We start from the raw sequence: 24,350 nt of genomic DNA, 5'->3' as shown, positions 1-24,350 counted from the left end.
TCTGTCTCTGAATGGTGCTATGTAGAGGATGTTCGGGTTTTCCATAATTGACCGTAGCCTACTCAGCGCCCTTCGCTCTGCTACCGATTTTATACTCTCCAGTACTTTGCCCACGACAGAGCCCACCTTCCTTACCAGCTTATTAAGACGTGAGGCGTCCCTCTTCTTAATGCTGCCTCCCCAACACGCCACCACAAAGGAGAGGGCGCTCTCCACAACTGACCTATAGAACATCTTCAGCATCTCACTAAAGACATTGAATGACGCCAACCTTCTAAGGAAGTACAGTCGACTCTGTGCCTTCCTGCCTGCACAAGGCATCTGTGTTGGCAGTCCAGTCTAGCTTCTCGTCTAACTGTACTCCCAGATACTTGTAGGTCTTAACCTGCTCCACTCTACACTCTACACTCCAAAGAATAAAGACCTAACTTGTTTAACCTTTCTCTGTAACTTTGTTGCGGAAACCCAGGTAACATTCTAGTAAATGATCTGTACTGTCTCTATTTTGTTGACATCTTTTCGATAATTCGTTGACCAGAACTGTACACAATTTCCTCACTGATCACGAACAGGTGTAATAGGGTAGTGTGGAGGGAGTTTCGCTCTGTATTTGTCCGCAGGGCTGTATGATGGGAGAGTGCGCAGGGAGCTTCACTCCATGTTGGACCCAAGGAGTGTGTGATAGTGTGGTGGGGTGAAATCTTCAGTCTGAGGCTAACCCCGGTCGTGTGTGATGGGACAGTGTGGAAGTAGCATCACTCTGTGTCTGACACTGGAAGAGTATGATGGGACAGTGTGGAAGTAGCATCACTCTGAGTCTGACACTGGGAGAGTATGATGGGACAGTGTGGAAGGAACATCACTCTGTGTCTGACACTGGGAGAGTATGATGGACAGTGTGGAAGTAGCATCACTCTGTGTCTGACACTGGGAAGTATGATGGGACAGAGTGGAAGAAGCATCACTCTGTGTCTGACACTGGGAGAGTATGATGGGACCGTGGGACAAGAGCTTCATTCTTCGACTGTCCTCGAGAATGTGTGACACGACATTGTAGATGGAACCCGAATTTGTGTCTGCCCAGTTAGGATGTTTGTGATTTAATGGCCTGTAGGAACCTTCACTCTATAACTGACTCTGGGTGCCTGTGATGGGACGGTGCCGAGGTAGTTTCATTGCGTGTCTGAGCTTGAGAGTGTGTGATGGGACGGTTTGGAGGGAAAATCACTTCGTGTCTGATCCCGGGTGTGTGCGATGGGAGAGTGTGGGGGAACTCCACCCTGTGACCGACCCAGAGGCTGCGTGACGAGGCGCAGTGGAGTGAGCTTCACTCCGTGTTTGATCGAGGGGTCTGTGATAGGACGGTGTGGAGGGAGCATCGCTCCGTTTGTGAAACCATGAGTGTGTGATGGGGTGATGTGGAGAGAGCATCAGTCTGTGTCTGACAGCGTGAGTGTTTCAGGGGAGGGGGAAAGGTAGCCTCAATCTGTGCCTGCTGGCAGTCTCTACGATGGACGATGTGGAGGGATTTTCACTCTGTGCCCGATCCTGTGAATCTGTGATGGGACGTTGTGGACGGAACTTCATTCTGTGTCTCTCCCCGGGTGTTTGCGATTGGACAGTCTGGTACGCGATTCACTCTGTGTCTTGACCCCGGGAGTGTGTGATGGATGGTTTGCGGGAAGTTCACTGTGCCTGATCCTTGTTAATGTGCGATAGGACAGTGTGGTACGCGATTCTCTCTGTGTTTTAACCCCGGGAGTGTGTGATGGATGGTTTGGGGGAACATCCCTGTGCCTGATCCTTGTTAATGTTTGATTGGACGGTGTGTGGGGAGATTCACTCTGTTCTTAACCTCAGCTGTTCGTGATGAGAACGCATGGATTGAAATTCACTCTGTGTGGCACACCGGATGTCTGTGATGGGGAAAGTGAGAAGGGAGATTCTCTCTGAAGGGTGGGAGGGAACGAAAGGAGTCTCACTGTTCCTTGTTCCTGTTTTCCAGAGCAAACGTGTTCCGAAGACTGGGTCACAAATAAAGACCGGTGTTATTTCGTATCCACGTTTGAAACATCTTTCCGCAGAGCGATTCAAGAATGTTCAAACCTTGATTCAAGGCTGCTGGAAATCAATTCAAGGGATGAAGCGGTATGTGTCACAGCACGAGAAGATCCCGCAGTCGCACAGAAATCATCACACACCCGCGGGGTCCGACACAGAATGAAAACGCACAATGCACTCCCGTCTCACAATCCCGGCGTCTGACACAGAGCGAAGCTCCCTCCCCACCAGCTCGTCACACATTCTAGGGGAAAGACACAGAGTGAACATCCCTCCACATCGTCCAATCACGCACTGCCTGGGGACGGCAAAGTGACGCTCCATCCACACGGTCCAATGAAACATTCCCGGGCCAGACACACAGTGAAGCTCCCTTCACACCTCCTCATCATACATTCCCGGGGTTATACACAGAGTGAAGCTCCCTCTATACTATCCAATCACACACTACCGGGGTCAGACACAGAGTGAATCTCCCACCACCTCTTCCCAAAAAATATTCCCGGGCTCAGTCACAGTGAGAACCTCCATCCATACCGTCCCATCACACTCTTCCGTAAATAGTTTTCGATTCTCAGCATTAATCAAAGGAATTTAATTTTACAGAGTTTTGTTTCCCGCTCTCTTGTCCCCCAAAACCTCGTTTACTGGATTGGTCAGTGCACGACCGGGTGAGATTTGGACTGATCTGTGGGCTGGGAGATGGGGATTGACACTGTCCTGTGGGGAGAACATGGGATTAGTTTACGAACTGAAATAGGTTTGTGGGAAGAAAGCGGGGTGATGGGATTTTTTGTCGGGAGAGGATGATACAAGGGGAGTATGTTTAGGGAGCGGTATGTGTCTGCTGCGGGACAGGGCAGTAAAATATTTTGGCGATTGTCAGTGGCCTCTGGGGTTTATTTTGGTGCCTGACGCAGGGTTGTGGGGATTTGGACATGCAGTGGAATTATTTTGGTGACTGACGAAGGGTTGTGGGGATTTGTACATGCAGTGGAATTATTTTGGTGACTGACACAGCTGTGGGGAGAAGGAGGCAGACTCGGATTAGTTTGACGACAGGTCTTGCTCTGTGAGAGAGAGTAATGCAGCAGATTCACTTTGGAGTCTGACACTGATTTGAGGGGAGAGTGTGGGACAAGTCGATTAATTTCAAGACTGATACAGGGATGTGGGCACAGAGCCGGTCAGTGGGTGCAGATTGCGGACTGACGTAAGGCTGAGGGAGCGGTGAGGGGCAATGAGATTAACCTGGAGAAGGACATGAACTGTCTGGAGAGGAAGGGTCGTGGGATGCATTTGGGGACCGACACAGGGTTGCATGAAGAGAGTGTGTCTGTGTGACAAATTTCGGTACCGCGTAAGTCTAAGGGGGGAGGATGGGAGAGTCGTATTTGTTTGGGGACTGAAATAGATCTGAGAGGAGAAAGTGAGTGTGTTCGATTCACATTGGGACTGCCACAGGACTGTGGGGACCGCGGGACGACTGGCCGGAGGCTGTGGGGGAGGTGGTGTAGTTGGATTAATTTCTTGACTGACACAGAGCAGTGGGGAGACATTGGGATACTGGAATTATTTTGGGAACGACACAGGACTGTGGCGATTGCGTACTTTAATGGGACTAGTTTGGCGACGGTTTCGCTTTGCGCGCCGGATCTGTTTTATCTCTGTTCAAAGTTATTTTTTTAACCATTTATTAATAGGAATTTTGACTTTGGTCGGCTGTACAAGATTTCCTCTGGAAGCTCCTCCTGCAGTGTATGTCAATCGAATAAATGGGGTGGCAATTGCCTTCATGATAATCACCATTTCATCTGCGAGAAGTCCGCGTCCTCCCGCCCAGATATTCCTGCAAAGATCCAGCTTCTCTGTCAACAGCCCGGAGAGCCGACTTGAATCATATGATTACCCTGTCTTTCACTTCCTTATCTCTCCTCCACTCTCACTCACCCATCCTCTCAAAATCCCCCCTGCTGTCTCTGACCCTACCTGCTGATCTAATCTCCTCTTTCGCAAGCCCATTCTCCCCGCCACACATGGACAAGCCCCTCTCCCCATCTATGACCTTCTTTCTCGCCACCCCTCCCCCATCCCGCTCTTCCTCACCCTATTTCCTCGACCTTTCTCCGCCTGCTGTTTCTCCGCTCTCTCATCCAACATCTTTTCTCTATCTCTCTCGATTCTCCCTCTCCACCACACTCTCTCCCTCCCCTCTAAGTTTCCTCTAACACCTCCGCCTCACGGATTCATCCCTCTTTCTCCTTTCCACCCACTCTCACCTCAATCCTGTCCCGTCTGGTTCTCGATACCCCTACTCTGGGTAAAGGTCTGTGCGCATTCCCACTGTCTGTGCCCCTCTTGAGCTTATGCAACGCTGTAAGGTTACAGCTACGGTCCAGGGAATAAAGACCCCTTCCTCTCTCCATCTCTGTTACTCGAGTCCCAGCAATATTCCTGAAAATCTCCCTGTTCATTCTTTCTGGCTCAATAGCATTTTACACAGAGCAGGGCGACCAAAACTGTGCGGGCTCACCGACATCCTGTACAACTGCAGCATGACCTCCCGACACCTGTACTCAGTGTCCTGACCAGTGAAGACCAGCGGGCCAAGTGTTCTGTCCACTCAGACCGGATGTTTTGCAAAGGAATCGATATTTGATTTATTATCTGACAGTTACACAGCTTGGATTTTTTTGCAGCATCAGTATGGCGCAAAGATGTAAAATTAATGTAAATTACAAATTTTAATAAATACCACAAAAATGTAGAGTTATTTCTCGTGCGTTCAGAGATGCGATTGCGCAGTGGAAGAAGATGTCCCTTTGCATCTCTCTGTTTTTGATTTTCTCCCAGTTTAGAAAATAGTCCGCACATTCGTTTCTGCAACCAATGTGCACGACCATGCATTTTCCAACATTGTATTCCATTTGCCAATGAACATTCTACTAATCTGTCTAAGTTCTTCTGCATTCTGCCTTTTTCCTGAACGCTACCTGCCCCACAGAGAATCTTAGTAACATCAGCAGAATTGGCAACAATGCCATCTATCCATCATCTAAATAATTTCTATACAGCATAAAAAAACGACCCTTCAGAACATCACCAGTCGCTGTCAGCCAAACAGAAATGGATCCTTTTTATTCCAACTCGCTGCCTCCTACCAGACAACCATAACCCTAACCATGTTAGCAGCTTTCCAATAATACCATAGGCTCTCAGCTTGGTAAACAGCCTCATGGGTGGCACCTTGTGAAAGGTTTTGTCCAAATGTACAACATCCCTCGTATCCATGTTATCCATCCGAAGGGAAACGTTCCCTGTGGATGTTGTTTGCACCTTCTTCATGTTGGCGTGAGGGTGTTTGGCCCACTGTAGATCCTCCGAGACGCTGACAGCCAGGAACCCGGGAACTTCAGTTAAAGCCAAACGACACCGGAGCAGAATTAGGCCATCGAGAATGCTCTGCCGTTTACCCATCCCTGATCCATTTCCCTCTCAGCCCCGATCGTCCGTCTGCTCTGCCGTTTCCCCATCCCTGATCCATTTCCCTCTCAGCCCCGATCGCCCGTCTGTTCTGCCGTTTCCCCATCCCTGATCCATTTCCCTCTCAGCCCCGATCGCCTGTCTGTTCTGCCGTGTCCCCATCCCTGATCCATATCCCTCTCAGCCCCGATCGCTCGTCTGCTCCTTGTCTCCCTTCATGCATTGTCTAATCAAGAACCTATCAGCCTCTGCCTGAAACTCATCCAAATGGCTGGGCCTCCCCGGCCTGCCTGCGGCATTGAATCCCGCAAATTCACCACGTTCTGGCGAAGGGAATTCCCGCACATCGCCTTTCCACTTTCGGACTACTTTCGGAGTCCTTTGTTCTCAGCGTGTGCCTTTTGACATGGACTCTCCTGCCATAGGAAACAACCTCTCCACATCCACTCCCTCGTGGCCTTTCAATATTCAAAAGATTTCGAGTGGCTCACCCCTCAGTCTTCAGCATGACAGTGATCCCAGAGCCATCACACACTCCTCATATAATAACCTTCCAATCCCGGAATCATTCTCCCGAAGCTCCTTTGAACCCTCCCCAATGTAAGCACATCCCCAGTTAGATAAGGGATCCAATCCGACTCACAATATTCCAAATGTGGCCTCACCTGTGACTTAGGAAGCCTTAGAATGACAACATATAAGCGTATAACCATATAACAATTACAGCACAGAAACAAGCCATCTCGGCCCTTCTAGTCCGTACCGAACGCTTACTCTCACCTAGTCCCACCTACCTACACTCAGCCCATAACCCTCCATTCCTTTCCTGTCCATCTACCTATCCATCTTAATAACATCTAAATAACAAAATCGAACCTGCCTCTACCACTTCAAATGGAAACTCTTTCCACACAGCTACCACTGAGTAATGAATTTCCCCCTCGTGATACCCCTAAACAGTTGCCCTTTAACTCTCAACTCATGTCCTCTTGTTTGAATCTCCCCTACTCTCAATGGAAACAGCTTATCCCCGTCAACTCTGTCCACCACATAATTTTAAATGCCTCTATCAAATCCCCCTCAAACTTCTACGCTAAAAAAAAAAGGAATACAGACCTAACTTGTTCAACCTTTCTCTGTTAACTTAGGTGCTGAAACCGAGATAATATTCCAGTAAATCTAGTCCACACACTTTCTCTATTTTGCTGCTATCTTTCCTATAATTCGGTGACCAGAACTATCAATGGTACTCCAATTTTAGCTTCACCAATGCCTTATACAATTTTAACATTACATCCCAACTCCGATACTCAATGCTCTGATTTATAAAGGGCAGCATACCAACAGCATTCTTCACCACCCTATCCACATGAGATTCCACCTTCAGGGAACTATGCACCATTATTCCTAGATCACCCTGTTCTACTGCATTCTTCAACGCCCTACTATTTACCATGTATGTCTTATTTTGATTATTACTAACAAAATGTAACACCTCACACTCATCAGCATTAAACTCCATCTGCCATCTTTCTGCCCACACTACCAACTCGCCTAAATCTCTCTGCAGGCTTTGAAAACCTACTTCATTATCCACAGCGCCAACTATCTTAGTATCATTTGCATACTTACTAATCCAATTTACCACCCCATCATCCAGATCATTAATGTATATGACAAACGACATTGGACCGAGTACAGATCCCTGAGGCACATCAATCTGCATGTGAAACAGTTATGAAAACTACACGAGCTCTGCCGAATCCCTCTGTACCGCAGATTTATTTTGAAATTTTTCTGTCAATCAAGAAAAGAATTTACGTTTTTTTTTTGAAATTGCAAGACCATGCAATTCCCAACACTGTATTCTAACTGCCACGTCTATTCTCATTCTCCTAGTGTGTCTGAGCCCTTTACCAGCCCCTTTTTTTTTCACACAACCTGTTGCTCGATAACGTCGCTACAGACTGTGGTTTCCGGATGAGGGAGCCTATCATCCTGTTGTAGAGGGTCGGGCACCAGCCCGGGATTGGGAATCGGTGATTAAAAGTGGGAGCACGTGCGTGCTGAATCATCCACATCCTGTCACGCGCACTCATATTTTCCGGGACAGGATTCCAGACAACTGGGATTGTGGAGTACTGGGTATTGTTGAGAGAAGAGAGTGCGGGGGGTGGGGGGTGGGGGGTAGGGTTAGATCTCATTTTGACTTGGGTAGTTTTTGATGCTATTGTGCTGGTTTGGCGGGGGATAGCTACAGAGGAACTAAACAATGTCTGAACAGTGAGTGCGTGAAGAAATGGGGAAGTGAATTCACTCTGTGTCTGTAACAGAGAGAGTGTGATGGGACAGTGCCGAGGAAGCTTCACGTGTCTGAGCCCGAGAGTGTGTGATGGGACCGTGTGGAGGGAGATTCACTCTGTGTCTGACCCTGGTAGTGTGTGATCGGACAGTGTGAAGGGAGCTTAACTCTGTGTCTGACATTGGGAGTTTGTGATGCGATAGTGTGGAGTGAGTTCCACTCTGTGATATATGGAATATGTGATGGGATGGGATGGAGGGGAGGGGAAGGCTCGCTTCGTGTGTGTCTGATGGAATCATAGATTCTTATAATATTGGCGCTGAGACAGCCTGCAAACAGAGATCAGGAGCGGGACAACTATATGCTTTAAAAAGCAGCGCCTCGCGTTTTTCGCCCAACAACCAATCGGTGAAGTGGATTTATTATCACGGGCAAAAAAAAAGACAGGGTTTATTGTAGGTGGGTTTGTTTTCAGTGTGTTTATTATTTCCTTCTGTACAATTAAACCGTTAGAACAGTAGACATGCCTGGCAGGAGATTTAAATGCTCCTCTTGCAAGACAGGGTACGCCAGAGAGACCTCCAGTGTCTCTGACAACTTCACCCGTGAGAAGTGCATTCAGCTTCAACTTCTAACACTCGGGGTTAAGGAGTTGGAACTGGAACTGGATGGGCTCATGATCATTTGGGAAACTGAGCGGGTGATAAGGAGGAAGTTAGACCCAAGGTTCAAAGGAAACTGTGTGACAGTGAGGAAGATGAAAAGGGTTAAGCAGCCATGTCCAGTTTACACGCCCTCCTGTGGCCAAAAAGCTCAATAACAGGTATACCACTTTGCATACTTCTGGGTGGGGGATAGCGTTGCAAATGACCGGGTAGATGCAAGTCTGACAAATGACGTCTCTGTGGTTGGTTCTGTAGTTCAGAAAGGAAGGGGGCGAATGAGATAAGATCAGCAGCTGTGATAGGGGATTCATTTTATGGGACGGAAAAGACGTTCTGTGGGTTCATTTGGCTGCCACTGCAATTCGCAGAAGACCAGAACAGAGTTTGCCATCTGCCGAGCGAACGCTTGGGGGCAGCACATACTCTTGCCTGGAGGCCACGCCACACTGCACCACGCTGCTCATCTCCTTCATTTTCTCTGCCACGAGCAACTCTCACAGTTTACAAATGAACTGAACTGGAACGAATATCTCAGCTGGGAGTTTTCATTGAGGAGGGGGAATGAAACGGTTTAAACTAGAGATGCAGAGGGATGAAAAGCAGAATGCCAAAACTGAGAGTAGAGTGTCCTTTGGGACAGATGTTGTTACGATCTCCGGCAATGTCAGGAAGCAAAAGGTTGAGACTGTTGTGTCTCATATTATAAGCTGCGACGTTTCCATGAAGGTCGTATTGTACGAAATACGAAGTACGAAATTAAGGGGCAAAAGTTTAGGGTTAACACGAGGGGGAAATTCTTTACACATAGTGGTAGCTGTGTGGAACCAGCTTCCAGTAGAAGTGGTTGAGGCAGTTCGACATTGTTATTAAAAAGAATGGATAGGTATATGGACAGGAAAGGAATGGAGGGTTATGGGCTGAGTGCAGGTTGGTGGGACTAGGTGAGAGTAAGCGTTCGGCACGGACTAGAAGGGCCAAGATGGCCTGTTTCCATGCTGTAATCGTGATATGGCTATATGGAAATGCAGATGCGCTGGGGCAGGGGGTGAACGACCTGAATTGTGATATTGTAGACACTAAAGAGACGAGGTTGTAGGACGGGAAGGAGCGTTACCTCAGCATTCCGGCTTTCGGTTGCATTAATCGTGATGAAGCGGAAAGAATTCAAGGGCGATGGGCGGCTTTACTGGCCACATTGGATTCATTGACAAACACAGGGAGAGCGTAGTTCCAGAGGCTCTTTGCAAGGGACCTGGGTGTGCGAGGAATGCCGGGAGATCAAGTCAAGTCAAGGCAAGTTACTTCTATTGTCATTTCGACCTTAACTGCTGGTACAGTACATAGCATAAATGAGACAACGTTTTTCAGGACCATGGTGTTACATGATACATTACAGAAACTAGACTGAACTACTTAAAAAAAACAACACAGAGAAAAAAAAAACAACACAACAACTACACGAGACTACAGCCCTACCCAGGACTGCATGAAGTGCGCAAAGGAATGCAGGCATTACAATGAATAATAAACAGGACAATAGGTCAAGGTGTCAGGCCAGGTACTGGGTATGGAGGAGTCTGATAGCCTGGGGGAAGAAACTGTTACGTAGTCTGGTCGTGAGAGACCGAATGCTTTGGCGCCTTTTCCCAGACTTTGACGTGTCCCAGATGGACGTTGTGTAGGCAGAAGTGATTTACATTAATTGATATATCAGAGCTTTGCGGGCCGATTGGTCCGTTCTGTTAGGTGATTCACGTTCTCTGTTCCGCAGGGAGAGTAAAGAGTGATTTGAACCCATCACGGGGTGGGGTAGATCAAGGACATTGACGATAGATTGTGAAACACAGGGAACGACCACTTCACAAACAGCATAGGCAGTGAACGAGCCACACGGCCCTCACCGTGACACCGACATCTCTTGCGTTGACAAGAGTGCGCCCCACATCGACACCCAGCAGCGTGACACCGACACAGTTCCTCACCGTCTCCATAATCCACTCCAGATCCCCTCCGAGTTCCCGTCAAAAAGACACGTTCCTGCACATTCCCTCCTCTACACCACTCCCTTTTCTGTCACCCCCTTCCCCTGCAATCTGCCCCGTCTCTGTGATCTATTCCCTCCCCAGCACACTTCCCCGTGTCCGTCATAACAAATGCCGGACGACCCTCCCGTCGCCGTCACCCACTGCATTCCCTACAGGCCTCCACATCTCAGTCGTTTCCCCCCATTGTCCAGTCTCTCACTTGGTGTTCACAGGTAATTGCGGGGAGAATGTGATCGGGTTTACGCCAGCCCCCTTTCAGAGGTTATCCGATCTTTCGTCCCTGGGCCACTGCAGAGCTCTAAATGGACAGCCAGGCCGTGTAGATCCACACCACTTGCTCCAATGGCTGCAATCGCACCGCCATTTCCCTGGACACGTCTCTCCGCCCCTTCCTTCCTTTTCCCTCAGCCCGCCACCCGGTCACAAACTCAAACACCATCTCCAAGAGACACACACAATCCGAGACGACCTGGACGCTGAAGTGTTGGGTCTTGGTCAGTAGGGCGGATGTTGATGGAGGGAGGGAGCTTCGTACTCCGGTATAATGTGGTGCGATCCTACGGGAGGTACTTTACATTTCTGACCCCGGGAACGAATGAATGGTAATATTTAGTGATCATCACTTGTTGTCCGACGTAAGGAGTGGAGGATGTTTCCCCCAGGGTCTGGCCCCGGGGGTGGGTGAAGGGATGTTGTGGAGTGACCGTCACTGCTGCTCTCACACCGGAGCGCGTGATTGGTCGGTACGGAGGGAGCTTCACTCCGGACTACATCCGGAACTATGTGATGGATCTTTGCGAGAGGAGCGTCACTCGGTGTGTGATTCGAGAACAGTGCGATGGGAATGTGTGGAGGGAGCTTCGCTCTATGTCTGACTCATAGCCAAAGGTTATAGAATCCCGGCGTTTGAACAGAATCCAGTTAAACACAGGGAGTGAAAAAACAACATAGTCACTCACTCGTTTGGCGAGTGTGCATTAACAGGAGTTATTCGCCGAAATTTCGGCGTTTGATCAGCAACCGATCGGGGGAAACGGATTCATTAGCGTGTGCAAATAAATATAATTCAGTGCAAGCGGAGCGGCCATTGCTGGAGTGGGCACTCATCGACCGGTCATCCGCTGAATTATCTTTTCCATGCGTCAGCGAGGAGATGGTTGAGTGAGGGAAGGAGGAGAATGGTAGAGAGATTTCTTGCCGTTTATTCAGTGTTTCCTTGTCTGTGATGCTTAAGTGGGTGAGCGAGCAACCGGAGGTCAATGTACAAATAGACATTAGTAATGAATAGGGAGAATTCCTACTAGATCAGTATGAATAGGGAGGCGGATCTGTAACGGGAGGTCAAGTATTTAGATATTAAATTAAAGTCCAGGACCACTATCCGTCCAGGTGAGGCCGGAAGTTGCAAGACCATGCAGTTTAGCACGTGGCCACATAGTTGCTTTGTGTGGGAGTGCTTCAGAATTCGGGATCACTGCGCGATTCCCAGCGAAGGTGGGATCTGCACAGAAGAGAAGCTTTGCACCTAAAATGGTGGCGAACTGATATCCGAGCGGGCAGATTTGCCAGGGCTGTACAGGAGGGTTTTGGGGAGAGATGTTAAACTGGAGTTGCATGGGGGTTGGATTCAGAGTCCCAGAGCAGATAGCAGAGTCGATGTGGGGACAGATTTGCCAGGGCTGTACATGAGGGTTTCGGGGAGAGATGTTAAACTGGAGTTGCTTGGGGGTTGGATTCAGAGTCCTAGAGCAGATAGCAGAGTCGATGTGCGGACAAATGTTGCAAAGACCTAAGACAAGGGCCGGAATCAAAAGCTTGAATGTCTTGCGACTGACGTCAGAGAAATGCGGAGATTCCAAGACTGGAATTTTTCAGTAAAGGCAGAGCAATTCTTCTCTGAGGGTTACAAAGCTGCTCATAATATTCCGAATTAGACCTCACCTGTGCCTTTTAAAGTCGTAAAATTCTAACGAGATTGGACAGGCGAGATGCAGGAAGATCGTATCCGATGTTGGGGAAGTCCAGAACGAGGGGTCACAGTTTAAGGATAAAGCGGAAGTCTTTTTGGAACGAGAGGAGGAACAACTTCTTCACACAGAGAGTGGTGAATCTGTGGAATTCTCTGCCACAGGAAACAGTTGATGCCGATTCATTGGCTATATTTAAGAGGAAGTTCTATATGGCCCTTGTGGCTAAAGGGATCGGGGGTATGGAGAGAAAGAAGGTGCAGGGATCTGAGTTAGATGATCAGCCATTATCACACTGAATGGCGGTGCAGTCCCGAAGGGCCGAATGGCCTACTCCGGCACCTATTTTCTATGTTTCTATGTTTCTAAAATTAATTCCTGGCAATTATATTCCTGTCCTCTGGAAATGAATGCGAACATTCGATATGCCTTCCGCACCAACGACTCCCCGTGTAAATCATCCACCAGGGAACCGCACACGAAGATCCCCAATTCCCTTGGCGCCGCAGCGAGAGATTTTTCTCTCCATTTAGAAAATCATCTATACTTTAATTTATTCTTCCAAAGTTCATGAACATACACTTCCCCACACTGTTCTCTAACCGTCCATTTCCAAGGCAGAAAATAATTGGCCTGCTGAGACTAAAGGTGAAAGTGACAGCTGACCCCTCACCGGGTAGTGAGAGTGCCGAAACCTGGAAGCCTGTAGCTGTTTATTCGGGAACATGACACATTTGTGTCTGCCTGAATGTGTTGGGCCCAGTGTAGATCCTCAGGGATGCGGACCCCCAGAATCCCAGGAGCTTCAAAACAGAGGATAGTGGCAAAATGCAGCCTTTTCACCCGTCGGGTCTGCTCCAGCACATGATCTTGGCGGATCCACTTCAGTCTTTGAGTCCCGATCAAACTCTTAAATATGCCAGTATCCTCTGCTCCACGGCCGCCTGAGAGAGAGAGAGAGAGAGAGAGAGAGAGAGAGAGAGAGAGAGAGAGAGAGAGAGAGAGAGAGAGAGAGAGAGAGAGAGAGAGAGAGAGAGAGAGAGAGAGAGAGAGAGAGAGAGAGAGAGAGAGAGAGAGAGAGAGAGAGAGAGAGAGAGAGAGAGAGAGAGATCGGGAGAGAATGCCATGGAATAAGGAAGGAGGGCGAGAGTGCGCTACTGGACGAGGAAGGGGAGGAAACCCTGCGGATGGAACGACTTTCAAGGGGAGGTGTTTACTTCACTCGGAGGAGGGTGTGGGCTCACTCACTTCGGTGTGTCATTTCGGGCTTTGACCTGGTGTCGTGGCTTCTCGCGGACTGAAGGCCTGGAGACCCGGCGATGAGCAGGAACAGACCAACGCCCAAACCAGGAACCAACGGTGGATGCATATCTCCCGGGAAATACAGGCTCTGTATGATTGACACAAATCCCTCCGACATTCCCTCCTGCCCTCAATATATCCACCCTTCCTTCCATTCCTTTTCTCTTTCTCCTCCTATTTACCTTCCTCTCCACATCCTTCGTCTATATTCCTTTCCCCATCCCTCCCCACGCATCTCTTTTCACTCTCTGTAGCGCTCCCCCTCCCCCTTCCTCTCCTCCACTCTGCCTCCTGTCATTCCGGCTCTCTATCCCCCTCTCTTTCTCCCGTTCACCTCCTCTTTACTCTCCCTTTCGCAATCTCTCGCCGAAACTCCTCACCCTCTATTCTCTACATCCCTCCGTCCAACTACTGTTTTCACATTTCCGTCACGCTTACCTTCCATCTCTCTCCACACACTCCCCCTTCTCTCACCCCTCTACCGTCTGTACACTGCCGCTCACCTCTCTCTCCGCTGACCCCTAACCTTTCCCTCTGTCCCCTTCCCCTCTTTCTCCCCACTCTCAACACTCTTCCCCCTCCATTCGAATATCTCTGAACCACCCTTTCCCACGTCCTGAATCTCTCTGCTAGCCTGCACTTCCTCCCCCTGCTCTCGGTTCCTCTCTTTATCAGCTGTCCACCTGGAGTTTGCTGGTGTCGGTTTGACCGTCTACTCATCACGGGTTTCCTCCGACAACGGTCGTTTTCAGCTCAGAGACGCAGTGAGTCCTGAACAAGATGGACGAAGGCAAGACTTACGTGAATGTGAAGTTCGGGAAAACGGGCCCAGAGTCTCCTTCCAACGGTGAGTGGGTCAGCAAAAAGGAGGGAGAGAGCTCCATTCTGTGTTTGATCCCGGGTGTGTGTGATCGGACGGGTGGAGGGCGCCGCACTGACTCTCACTGTCCTGTCCCCAGCCGACCCTAATGTATCGTACTTGGAACTTAAACTCAGGACCCTCTCTGTTCCCCGGGTCCGGACAGGTGGAGGTCAGTTTCATCTCTGTCAGTTTGACTGTATTTAGCTGATGTGTTCGTTCCTGACATTTCAGTAGAAACGCACAATTAACCCTAACGATTAGTCAGAGGGAACCCACGAACCCATTACGTTCACTGTTCTGTCCCCAGCTGAACGGATGGGAGAGGCGATGGTGGAGGAGCTCTGTTGGAGGGTTGGTGATGAGCCTGCACTCGGGCAGGGGAGTGGAGACAGCGCCAGTGAGGGACGGTATAGAGGGAGAGCTATGGAATAGTATGAAGAGAGAGTGTTGTGGGAAGTGTCGATGAAGAGAGGATGTCATCGGCAGGGCAGGGTGGAGTTTGTACCTTGGGAGGGGTGTTGAGAAGGGAGTATTGAGAAAATGGCGCTATAAGGATGGGCAGAGGGTAGGAAATACAGAGGGAGGACGGATGAGGATAGAGGACAAAGGGGCTCTGTATAAAAGTTTACCCTAATTCCACACTTTCTTACCTCATTCTCTATTCCCTCTCTCCATCTTCACCGCCCTCTTCCCCTCTCCTTCTTTCTCCTACTACCTCAATAACTCTGTCCCTCTTTCCTTTCTCCTCCCTCTCTCTGTCTTTCATAAGCTCTTCTCACTTTGACTCACACCTTCTCTCCCTCTTCTCCCCTTCTCTCTGGAATTTCACCTTACTCCCTCTTGCCTCCCTCCATCCCTCAACCCTTTTGCTCCCCTTTCTTTCCCTCATCTCTTTCTCCCCGCTCTCCCCTTCATTGTTTCTCAATCACTCACTGCTAAAGCGCTCTACCGTCTCCCTTCTATCACACCACCCCTCCCCCTTTCCTCGTCCCGTGACCTCTTGCCCATTCTGTCCCCACACCCTTTCCTTCCTCTTACTATTTCGCTCTCTTAATGTTCATACCCTCTCGCTGCGCCCCCAATTTTCAACTCATCCCCCACTCCACACACTCTCAGACGGGAAGTAGGGTGGGGAAGATGAGGCGAACTTTAGTGAAAGGGCTTCGGGTATTTGCCTCATTGGGTTCTCTTCCAAAGAAAGTGCGACCGGCACAGAAGAGACGGTTTCAATTCAATGTGAGTTGCATTGCAATCCAACCATACATGAATACCCATCAATACAGTCAAACGAGTCTGCGTTACTCCAGGACCCAGATGCCAAACACAACACCAACGGCCACACAATGGCACAGAACCCTCAAAGATAACAAGCAAATGCAGAATATCAGACAAATGCATTCATGCAATATAAATGGATTTCATATGTTATTTCATATGTATCTCAGGCTGAGGGGAGAGTAGATACAGGTCTATATCATGACAAGAAACAGAAATAGACCAGGCAACCGGTGCATTTCTCCCCCAGAGAGAAATGTCTAATACCGCGGAGTGGAAGGGGTGAGGGAGTATCTTTGCAGGAGAGGTGAGGGGCGAGGTTTTGTTTACACAGAGAGCGTGGGTGACTGGAATGTGCTGCCAGGGGTGGTGCTGGAGGCAAATCGATAGAGGCGTTTAATCGACTCTTTGTCATGCACGTGGGTGTACAGGGGTTGGAGGGAGATGAACATTGCATGAGGAAAAGAGAGTGATTTGAACACAGAGGTTGGAAAGAACAGGGCTGGTTAGATCAGGGAATATGACGATGGATTGACAAAGTAAAGGAACGATTTTTCCACAAACGACATGGGCAGTGAACGACCCAGAAGGAGAGCCCGATCAGACCCAACCATATGGCTAATCTGCGTTTTAACAGCGACCCTCATTATGACGGGTATCTGCTGGAGGATTCATGGTGAGTTTCACTCCGGTCGCAACGACCAAACCGCAAAGAATAAAAATGGCCACTTTAACAGCGGCACATTCCCAACATTTCCCGGGAACACCCTTCACTGTGATACCAAGACACCGCTCACTGTGTTACTGACGGGTCTCTCAGCATGACCACGAGTCACCGTGACATCGACACAGCCCCCACCAACACATCCCTCAACATGATACCGACATATCCCTCAACCTGATGCCAACACAGAACCTAACGTAATAACGATTCAACATAACACTGACACGCCTCTCGACGTGGTGCCGAAGCGTCCCTCACTGTGACGTGCACACATCCCTCACTGTGACACAGACACGTCCATCTCTTTGAAACTGACTCATCTCTTATCATACAGCAAAAACAACTCCACCGAAACACCGACATAACACTCACCGTCACAAAGACACATCCCTCACCGTGACACCGACAAGCCCTCAGAGCGTCATCCACTCAGTCCTCGCCGTGACAACAACACTAAACTTACTGTGACAACGACACATCCACCGTGACAACGATATTTTTTCTAATGTAACACCAATTCACCAAACACTATGACACAGACGCGTCTCTCACTGCTACACCGTCAAACGTCGCACTGTGACCCCGACATATCTCTCACCGTGACATAGAGATACACCGCGTTGTGACCCGGTACACCTCTCACATAGACCCAGAAACACCTATCACAATGACAGCTACACGTCTCTCACTGAAACACCGACTCGGTGTGACAAGGAATCAACAATCAATGCGATACTGACGCAGCCCCCATCGTGACACCAACAAAAACCTCGCTGGTACCCTGATATAACTCTCAGCGTGTCCCAGACACGTAGCTCACGGTGGCGCCGACGCCCCTCACTGTGCAACCAGCACCCTTCACCGTGACACTGACACACCACTCTCCGTGACCCGCTCAGTAGCGTGACGCTGACACACTATAAACGCCAAACATCCTTCACCATCTCAGATCACCTCTGACCGAAACTACAAACTCCTTTGGGAAGAAGATCAGGAGATGAGCAGGACCATGTCGACTACCAGTCCATGAGTTAATCTCAACTTTCAATCAATTTTGAGACAATTACTCACGCCTCACCCTGACATAGGCAAACCCCTTACCGTGATGCCGACACATAAATTCACAATGATACCGACATAGCCCTCTCCATCACACGGACGCACACCTCAGCGTGACAATATCCCACACACCGTGGTCATGACATGTCTCTCACGGTGACACAGGCACACTCCTCTCAATGAGAACAGCACCCACACATTATGCAGATACTCCACACACCGGCACACTACCAGACCCGCCTCTCTGACATTACCCTCGTCGTAATTCGAGATACACTTCATTGTGTCCCGGTACACCTCTCGCCGGGGCACAGAAACTCCTATCACAGTGACACCGACACGTCCCTCACGGCAACTCGGACATGACCAGCGCTGAGACAGGGAATCGGTCATCACATCGATACTGACACAGACCCCATTGTAACAACAACAAAACCTTCACCAGGGCATTGATAACCCCTCAGAGTGACACAGACACGCCACTCATGTTTCCGATTACGCCTCTCACTGTGACACCGGCACATCCTTCACTGTGACACCCTTCACCGTGACACTGACACAACACTCTCTGTGACCCGTTCGGTAGCGTGACGCTGACTCACGTGTCACTGTAAACGCTAAACATCCTTCACCATCTCTCTCAGTGTCACAGATTCGTCAGTCGAACGAAACATGCCACCGAAACTCCAATCTGTTCGATCTTAATCGAATGCACAGCGATCTCCGTCACCAGTTCACTGAGATGGAAACGAAGTACAGATCTGTCAACGAAACCAAGGCTCAAATCTGTGAATTGTTGACCAGCAGAGGAGGTGAGGCATCATCCCCCTCTTTCACCCGCTCCTCATCACAGGGCAGGCATGGAGAGAGGAAGCGTCACTCAGTGCTTGACATCGGGAATGTGTGAAGAGATGGTATGGAGGGTGATACGCTCCGTGTTTCACCCGGTGAGTGTGTGATGGGGCTGCGTGGAGGAAGTTTCACTCTATCACAGAACCCAGGACAGTGTGAAAAGACGCTGTGGAGGTGGATTCACTCTGTGTCTGACCACGGGATTGTGTGATGGGGCACTGGCCAGAGAGATGACTCCAAAATGTGTTATCTCACCGTGGAGAGAAAGTTTCACTCTGAATCCGGAAGTGTGTGATGGGACCGTGCAGCGGGGGCTTCACTCTGTGTGTGAATCAGGATGTGTGATGTTATCTTGGAGAGAGAGCCTGAGTCTCTGTCTCACCCCAGGAGTGTGCGATGGGACTGTGTGGAGGTGGATTCACTCTGTGTCTGACCATCGGACTGTGTGATGGGACAGTGTCCAGAGAGATTCATCCTATGTCTCACTCCTGAAGTGTGTTATGGCACCGTGGAAAGAGAGTTTCACTCTGAATCCAGGGGTGTCTGATGGGACCGTGGAGAGACAGCTGTACTCTGTGTCTGATATCGGGAATGTGTGATGGGACGGTGTCGAGGAACGTTTATTCTGAGTGACAACGCATTCTGTGATTGGATGTTGCGGAGGGAGTCTGCCCCCGTGAGTTTGCCATGGGAGGGTGTGAGCGGAACTTCGCATTGTATGTGAGGACTGTGTGGTGTGATTGAACGGTTGAGAGTGAGCTTCATACTCTGACTCGCCACGAATTGTGTGATGGGATGGGAGGAGGGAGATTCACGCTGTGTTAGACTAGGGTGTGTGCGATGGGACCGTGTGGAGGCAGCTTCTCTTTCTGTCTGACCGTTGGAGTGTGTGATGGGACCGTGGAAAGAGAGAGATTCATTCTCCGTCTGATCGTGTGAGTGTATGATGGGACGGTGTGCAGGGAGATTCACTCTGTGTCTGACCCTGTGAGTGTGCGATGGGACGGTGTGCAGGGAGATTCACTCTGAGTCTGGCCCCGGGAGTGTGTGATGGGACGGTGTGGAGGGAGATTCACTCTGTATCTGAACCCGGGACTGTGTGATGGGACGGTGTGGAGGGAGATTCACTCTGTGTCTGACCCCGGGAGTGTGTGATGGGACGGTGTGGAGGGAGATTCACTCTGTGTCTGACCCCGGGAGTGTGTGACGGGACGTTGCGGGGGGAGATTCACTCTGTGTCTGACTCCGGGAGTGTGTGATCGGACGGTGTGGAGGGAGATTCACTCTGTGTCTGACCGTTGGAGTGTGTGATGGGACCGTGGAAAGAGAGAGATTCATTCTCCGTCTGACCGTGTGAGTGTGTGATGGGACGGTGTGCAGGGAGATTCACTCTGTGTCTGACCCTGTGAGTGTGTGATGGGACGGTGTGCAGGGAGATTCACTCTGAGTCTGGCCCCGGGAGTGTGTGATGGGACGGTGTGGAGGGAGATTCACTCTGTATCTGAACCCGGGACTGTGTGATGGGACGGTGTGGAGGGAGATTCACTCTGTGTCTGACCCCGGGAGTGTGTGATGGGACGGTGTGGAGGGAGATTCACTCTGTGTCTGACCCCGGGAGTGTGTGACGGGACGTTGCGGGGGGAGATTCACTCTGTGTCTGACCCCGGGAGTGTGTGATCGGACGGTGTGGAGGGAGATTCACTCTGTGTCTGACCGTTGGAGTGTGTGATGGGTCCGTGGAGAGAGAGAGATTCATTCTCCGTCTGACCGTGTGAGTGTGTGATGGCACGGTGTGCAGGGAGGTTAAATCTGCGTCTCACCCCTTCACTCCGTGTGTGTATGATGGGGCTCTGTGTTTGACACTGCGAGAGTCTGATGGGAAGCTCAGGTTGGGTGATGGGGCGTGGTCATGTGTATGTCTGACACCGGCAACGGTAGCGCGTGCCTGGACGGTGTGCCGCCCCGTGTCTGAACCCAGTACTGTCTGTGATTGGACGGTGCGGAGGCAGCTTCTCTAGTTTTCTGACCCCTCTATTGTGTGACGTCACTGGCTAGAAAGAGCATCATACTGTGTCTGACCACAGGAGCGTGCGGCGGGATGGTGCAGAGAGTGTTTCATTTTCTATCTGATCACGGGTGGGTGTATTGGGGTAGCGTGGAGGGAGGTTCACTCTGTGGTTGTCCGCAGAACATTGTGATGTGAGAGAATGTGAGGAGCTTCACTCCATGATTGACCAAAGGAGTGTGTGATCGTGGCGTGGAGAGAAAGCTTCAGTCTGAGGATCACCCGGAGCTATGGGCCAGTGTGGGAGGAAGTTCACTCGGTGTCTGACCCAGAGATGTGCGATGGGACGGTTTGGAGGAAGCATCACCCTATACCTGACCTCGGGAGAGAGTGCAGGCAGGGTGGGGAGGTAGCCTCCTTCTCTGTCTGACCACGGCACTGTGAGGTCTGACGGTGCAGTGGGAGACTCACTCCCTCTCTGACACCAAGATTGTGTGTTCGGATGCTGTACAATGACCTGTACTCTGTGTCTGACTCCAGGGGTATGTGATGGGACAGTGTGGAGGGAGATTCACTCTGTCTGACCCCGGGAGTGTGTGATGGGACGTGGTGGAAGAAACTTCACTCTGTGCCTGACCCCGGGAATGTGTGATAGGACGCTGCGGAGAGAGCTTCACTCCTTTCTGACCCCTGGATTGAGTGATGGGACAGTGTGGAGGGAGATTCACTCTGTCTGACCCCGGGAGTGTGTGATGGGACGTGGGGGAGGAAACTTCACTCTGTGCCTGACCGCGGGAATGTGTGATGGGACGCTGCGGAGAGAGCTTCACTCCTTTCTGACCCCTGGATTGAGTGATGGGACAGTGTGGAGGGAGATTTACTCAGTTTCTGACCCTGGCATTGTGGGTTGTAGGGGGTGAGGACGGAGCTTCACTCTGTGTCTGACCAAGGGAGTGTGTGATGCGACGGTGTGGGTGGAGATTCACTCTGTGTCTGACCCCGGGAGTGTGTGATGGGACGGTGTGGAGGGAGATTCACTCTGTGTCTTTCCCCGGGAGTGTGTGATGGGACAGTGTGGAGGGAGATTCACTCTGTCTGACCCCGGGAGTGTGTGATGGGACGTGGGGGAGGAAACTTCACTCTGTGCCTGAATGCGGGAATGTGTGATGGGACGCTGCGGAGAGAGCTTCACTCCTTTCTGACCCCTGGATTGAGTGATGGGACAGTGTGGAGGGAGATTGACTCTGTTTCTGACCCTGGCATTGTGGGTTGTAGGGGGTGAGGACGGAGCTTCACTCTGTGTCTGACCAAGGGAGTGTGTGATGCGACGGTGTGGGTGGAGATTCACTCTGTGTCTGACCCCGGGAGTGTGTGATGGGACGGTGTGGAGGGAGATTCACTCTGTGTCTTTCCCCGGGAGTGTGTGATGGGACGGTGTGGGTGGAGATTCACTCTGTGTCTGACCCCGGGAGTGTGTGATGGGACGGTGTGAGGGAGATTCACTCTGTTTTTCCCCGGGAGTGTGTGATTTGACCGTGTGGCGGAAGATTCACCCTGTGTCTGACACCGGGAGTGTGTGATAGGTCGGTGTGGAGGGATATTCACTCTGTGTCTGACCCCGGGAGTGTGTGAAGGGACGGTGTGGAGGGAGCTTCTCTCTGTGTCTGACCCCGGGAGTGTGTGATGGGACGGTGTGAAGAGATATTCACTCTGTGTCTGACCCCGGAATTGTGTATGGTAGGGTGAGGAGGAAGGTTAACTGTGCGTCTGATCCCAGGATGTGTGATGGGAGGTGTGAACTGTGCTTCATTCTGCTCGGGTTTTTTGACGTTCCGGATGGCAGATAGACTTTTCTTTGTTCCTGATTTCCAGAGCAAACGTGTTCCGAGAACTGGATCAGAAATAAAGACCGCTGTTATTTCATATCCACCGTCAACACATCTTATGATGGAGCAAAGCAACATTGTTCAAGCTTTGATTCAAGACTCCTTGAAATAAATTCAAATGATGAAGCGGTATGTCCGACCCCATTGTATGATTCCACACAAACACACGACCGTCTTCCTCCCTGGGGGTTAGAGACACTGATTGAAGTTCTCTGCTCTCTTCTGTCACAGGCACCTGGCTTCAGTTACAGAGTGAAAATTCATCTGCATCGCCCCATCACACACACCAGGGGTCAGACACAGAGTGAATCTCCCTCCGCCCCGTCCAATCTCACACTCCCGGGGTCAGACACAGAGTGAATCTCTTCGCATTCCGTCCCATCTCACGCACCCGGAGTGAAGCTCCCTCCACACTGTCCCATTACACACTCCCGGGGTTAGACACAGTCTCAATGTCTTCGCACTCCGTCCCATCTCACGCACCCGGGTACATGCACTGGGAGAGTCTCCTTCCAAGCATTAATTGACGATGCTTCATTTCACAGAGTTTTATTTACAACTCTATTCACAACCGTGACCGGACATATTGGATCGGAAAATGTGAAGACCGGTGAGTTTTGGACTGGCGCAGGCCTGTGTTATTGGAGAGGGTCAGTGGAATCTATCTGGGGAATAACACGAGACTGTGGTGTGGGAATGGGGCAATAGGAGTAGTGTGCTACTCATATGTGTGTGCTATTTTTTTTCTCTCTTATGCAATTGTTTAACCCTCTTTGACAGGAACGTGAAACCTAATCTCCTGTATACGGTGAACGATAGAAAATCCACCTGCACTAGGTGTAAAGCGTACAGATGGACTTACAACTGCAGTGATGGACACTATTTCATCTGTGAGAAGTCTGCTCCTTTGTCCCTGGTTGTTCTTGAAAAGATGCTTGAACTCTGTCAAGAGCCCGTGGGTGCACTTTGAATCAAGTGACGACCCGTCTTTCCACAACTCCCCGCAACTCTCCCTAACTCTCACTCCCCTATCCTCTCCCAATCTCCCAACATCTCTGCCTCATTCTCCTCGCCCACCCTCGTCCCCATTCTCTCCCCCGCTCTCCTTTGCAGCTCTCTATCCCCAACTATCCCGCTGCTTATCGCCATCTCCCACTCTGTTTCCCCTTTCCCTACTCCGACCCTATCATACTCCTGCCCCTTCCGCTCTCCCTTCTCTTTCCAGCCAATCGTTCCCTACTCTCTGCACACCCACTCTCATCTTTATTCTGTGCTCTCTGGTTATGCCCTGGAAATGAATTAGTGAACTCGGGAACGTCAGCCCCAGTCCCAATCCCAATCTACTTTGTCCGTCGGTTCCTCGACACCACCATCTTGTACACTGTTGTCTCTCTATCCTTCAAAGCTTCCCACTGTTGACCGTTTGGGCCCTTCCCTTCGACACTGAGGTTCAATAGCGCTTGAGCTCCAACGTACCAACTGCACCTTTGCCAGGAAACATCCTGTCCGAATCTACACTTGCCAGATCATTCCTGACCCCAATAAAGTTGGCCTTCCTCCAATTTAGAATCGGTCCCAAGGGTCATACCTATCCATTTCCATAATGAGTTAATTTCTAATGGCATTACCATCACCAGATGCAAATTGGACCCCGACACACACTTATCTCCCCTGCCTTTTCCCATTCCGCACTAAAAAATCAATTGTTGCACACACTCGTTCGGACTTTATACGTATTGCTAAAAGAATCTTTCTTGAAAACATTTTACAAACTACCCAACTCGTCCTTTGACTGTCTGGCGCTCACACCCAATACCTAAAAAATTGAAATCACACTTTATCACAACCTTATGTTTCTTGCA

The 24,350-nt window shown here is 50.2% G+C and overlaps 1 protein-coding gene across 1 annotated transcript in view; it reads left to right on the top strand.

Moving 5' to 3' along the window:
• Positions 1 to 23,458, top strand: part of LOC140720432 (uncharacterized) — a 30,375-nt gene extending 6,917 nt beyond the window's left edge. The window contains exons 6-7 of the mRNA XM_073035284.1: positions 14,501 to 14,672; positions 23,269 to 23,458. Coding sequence (XP_072891385.1) covers positions 14,501 to 14,672; positions 23,269 to 23,458 — 362 coding nt within the window. The remainder of the gene's footprint in view (positions 1 to 14,500; positions 14,673 to 23,268) is intronic.
• The last annotated feature ends 892 nt before the right edge of the window (positions 23,459 to 24,350 follow it).

The sequence above is a fragment of the Hemitrygon akajei genome, unplaced genomic scaffold, assembly GCF_048418815.1.
Source record: "Hemitrygon akajei unplaced genomic scaffold, sHemAka1.3 Scf000042, whole genome shotgun sequence".
NCBI classification, from domain to species: Eukaryota; Metazoa; Chordata; class Chondrichthyes; order Myliobatiformes; family Dasyatidae; genus Hemitrygon; species Hemitrygon akajei.
Note: the sequence above shows the minus strand (reverse complement) of the source record. Positions and strands in the feature narration are given on the sequence as shown.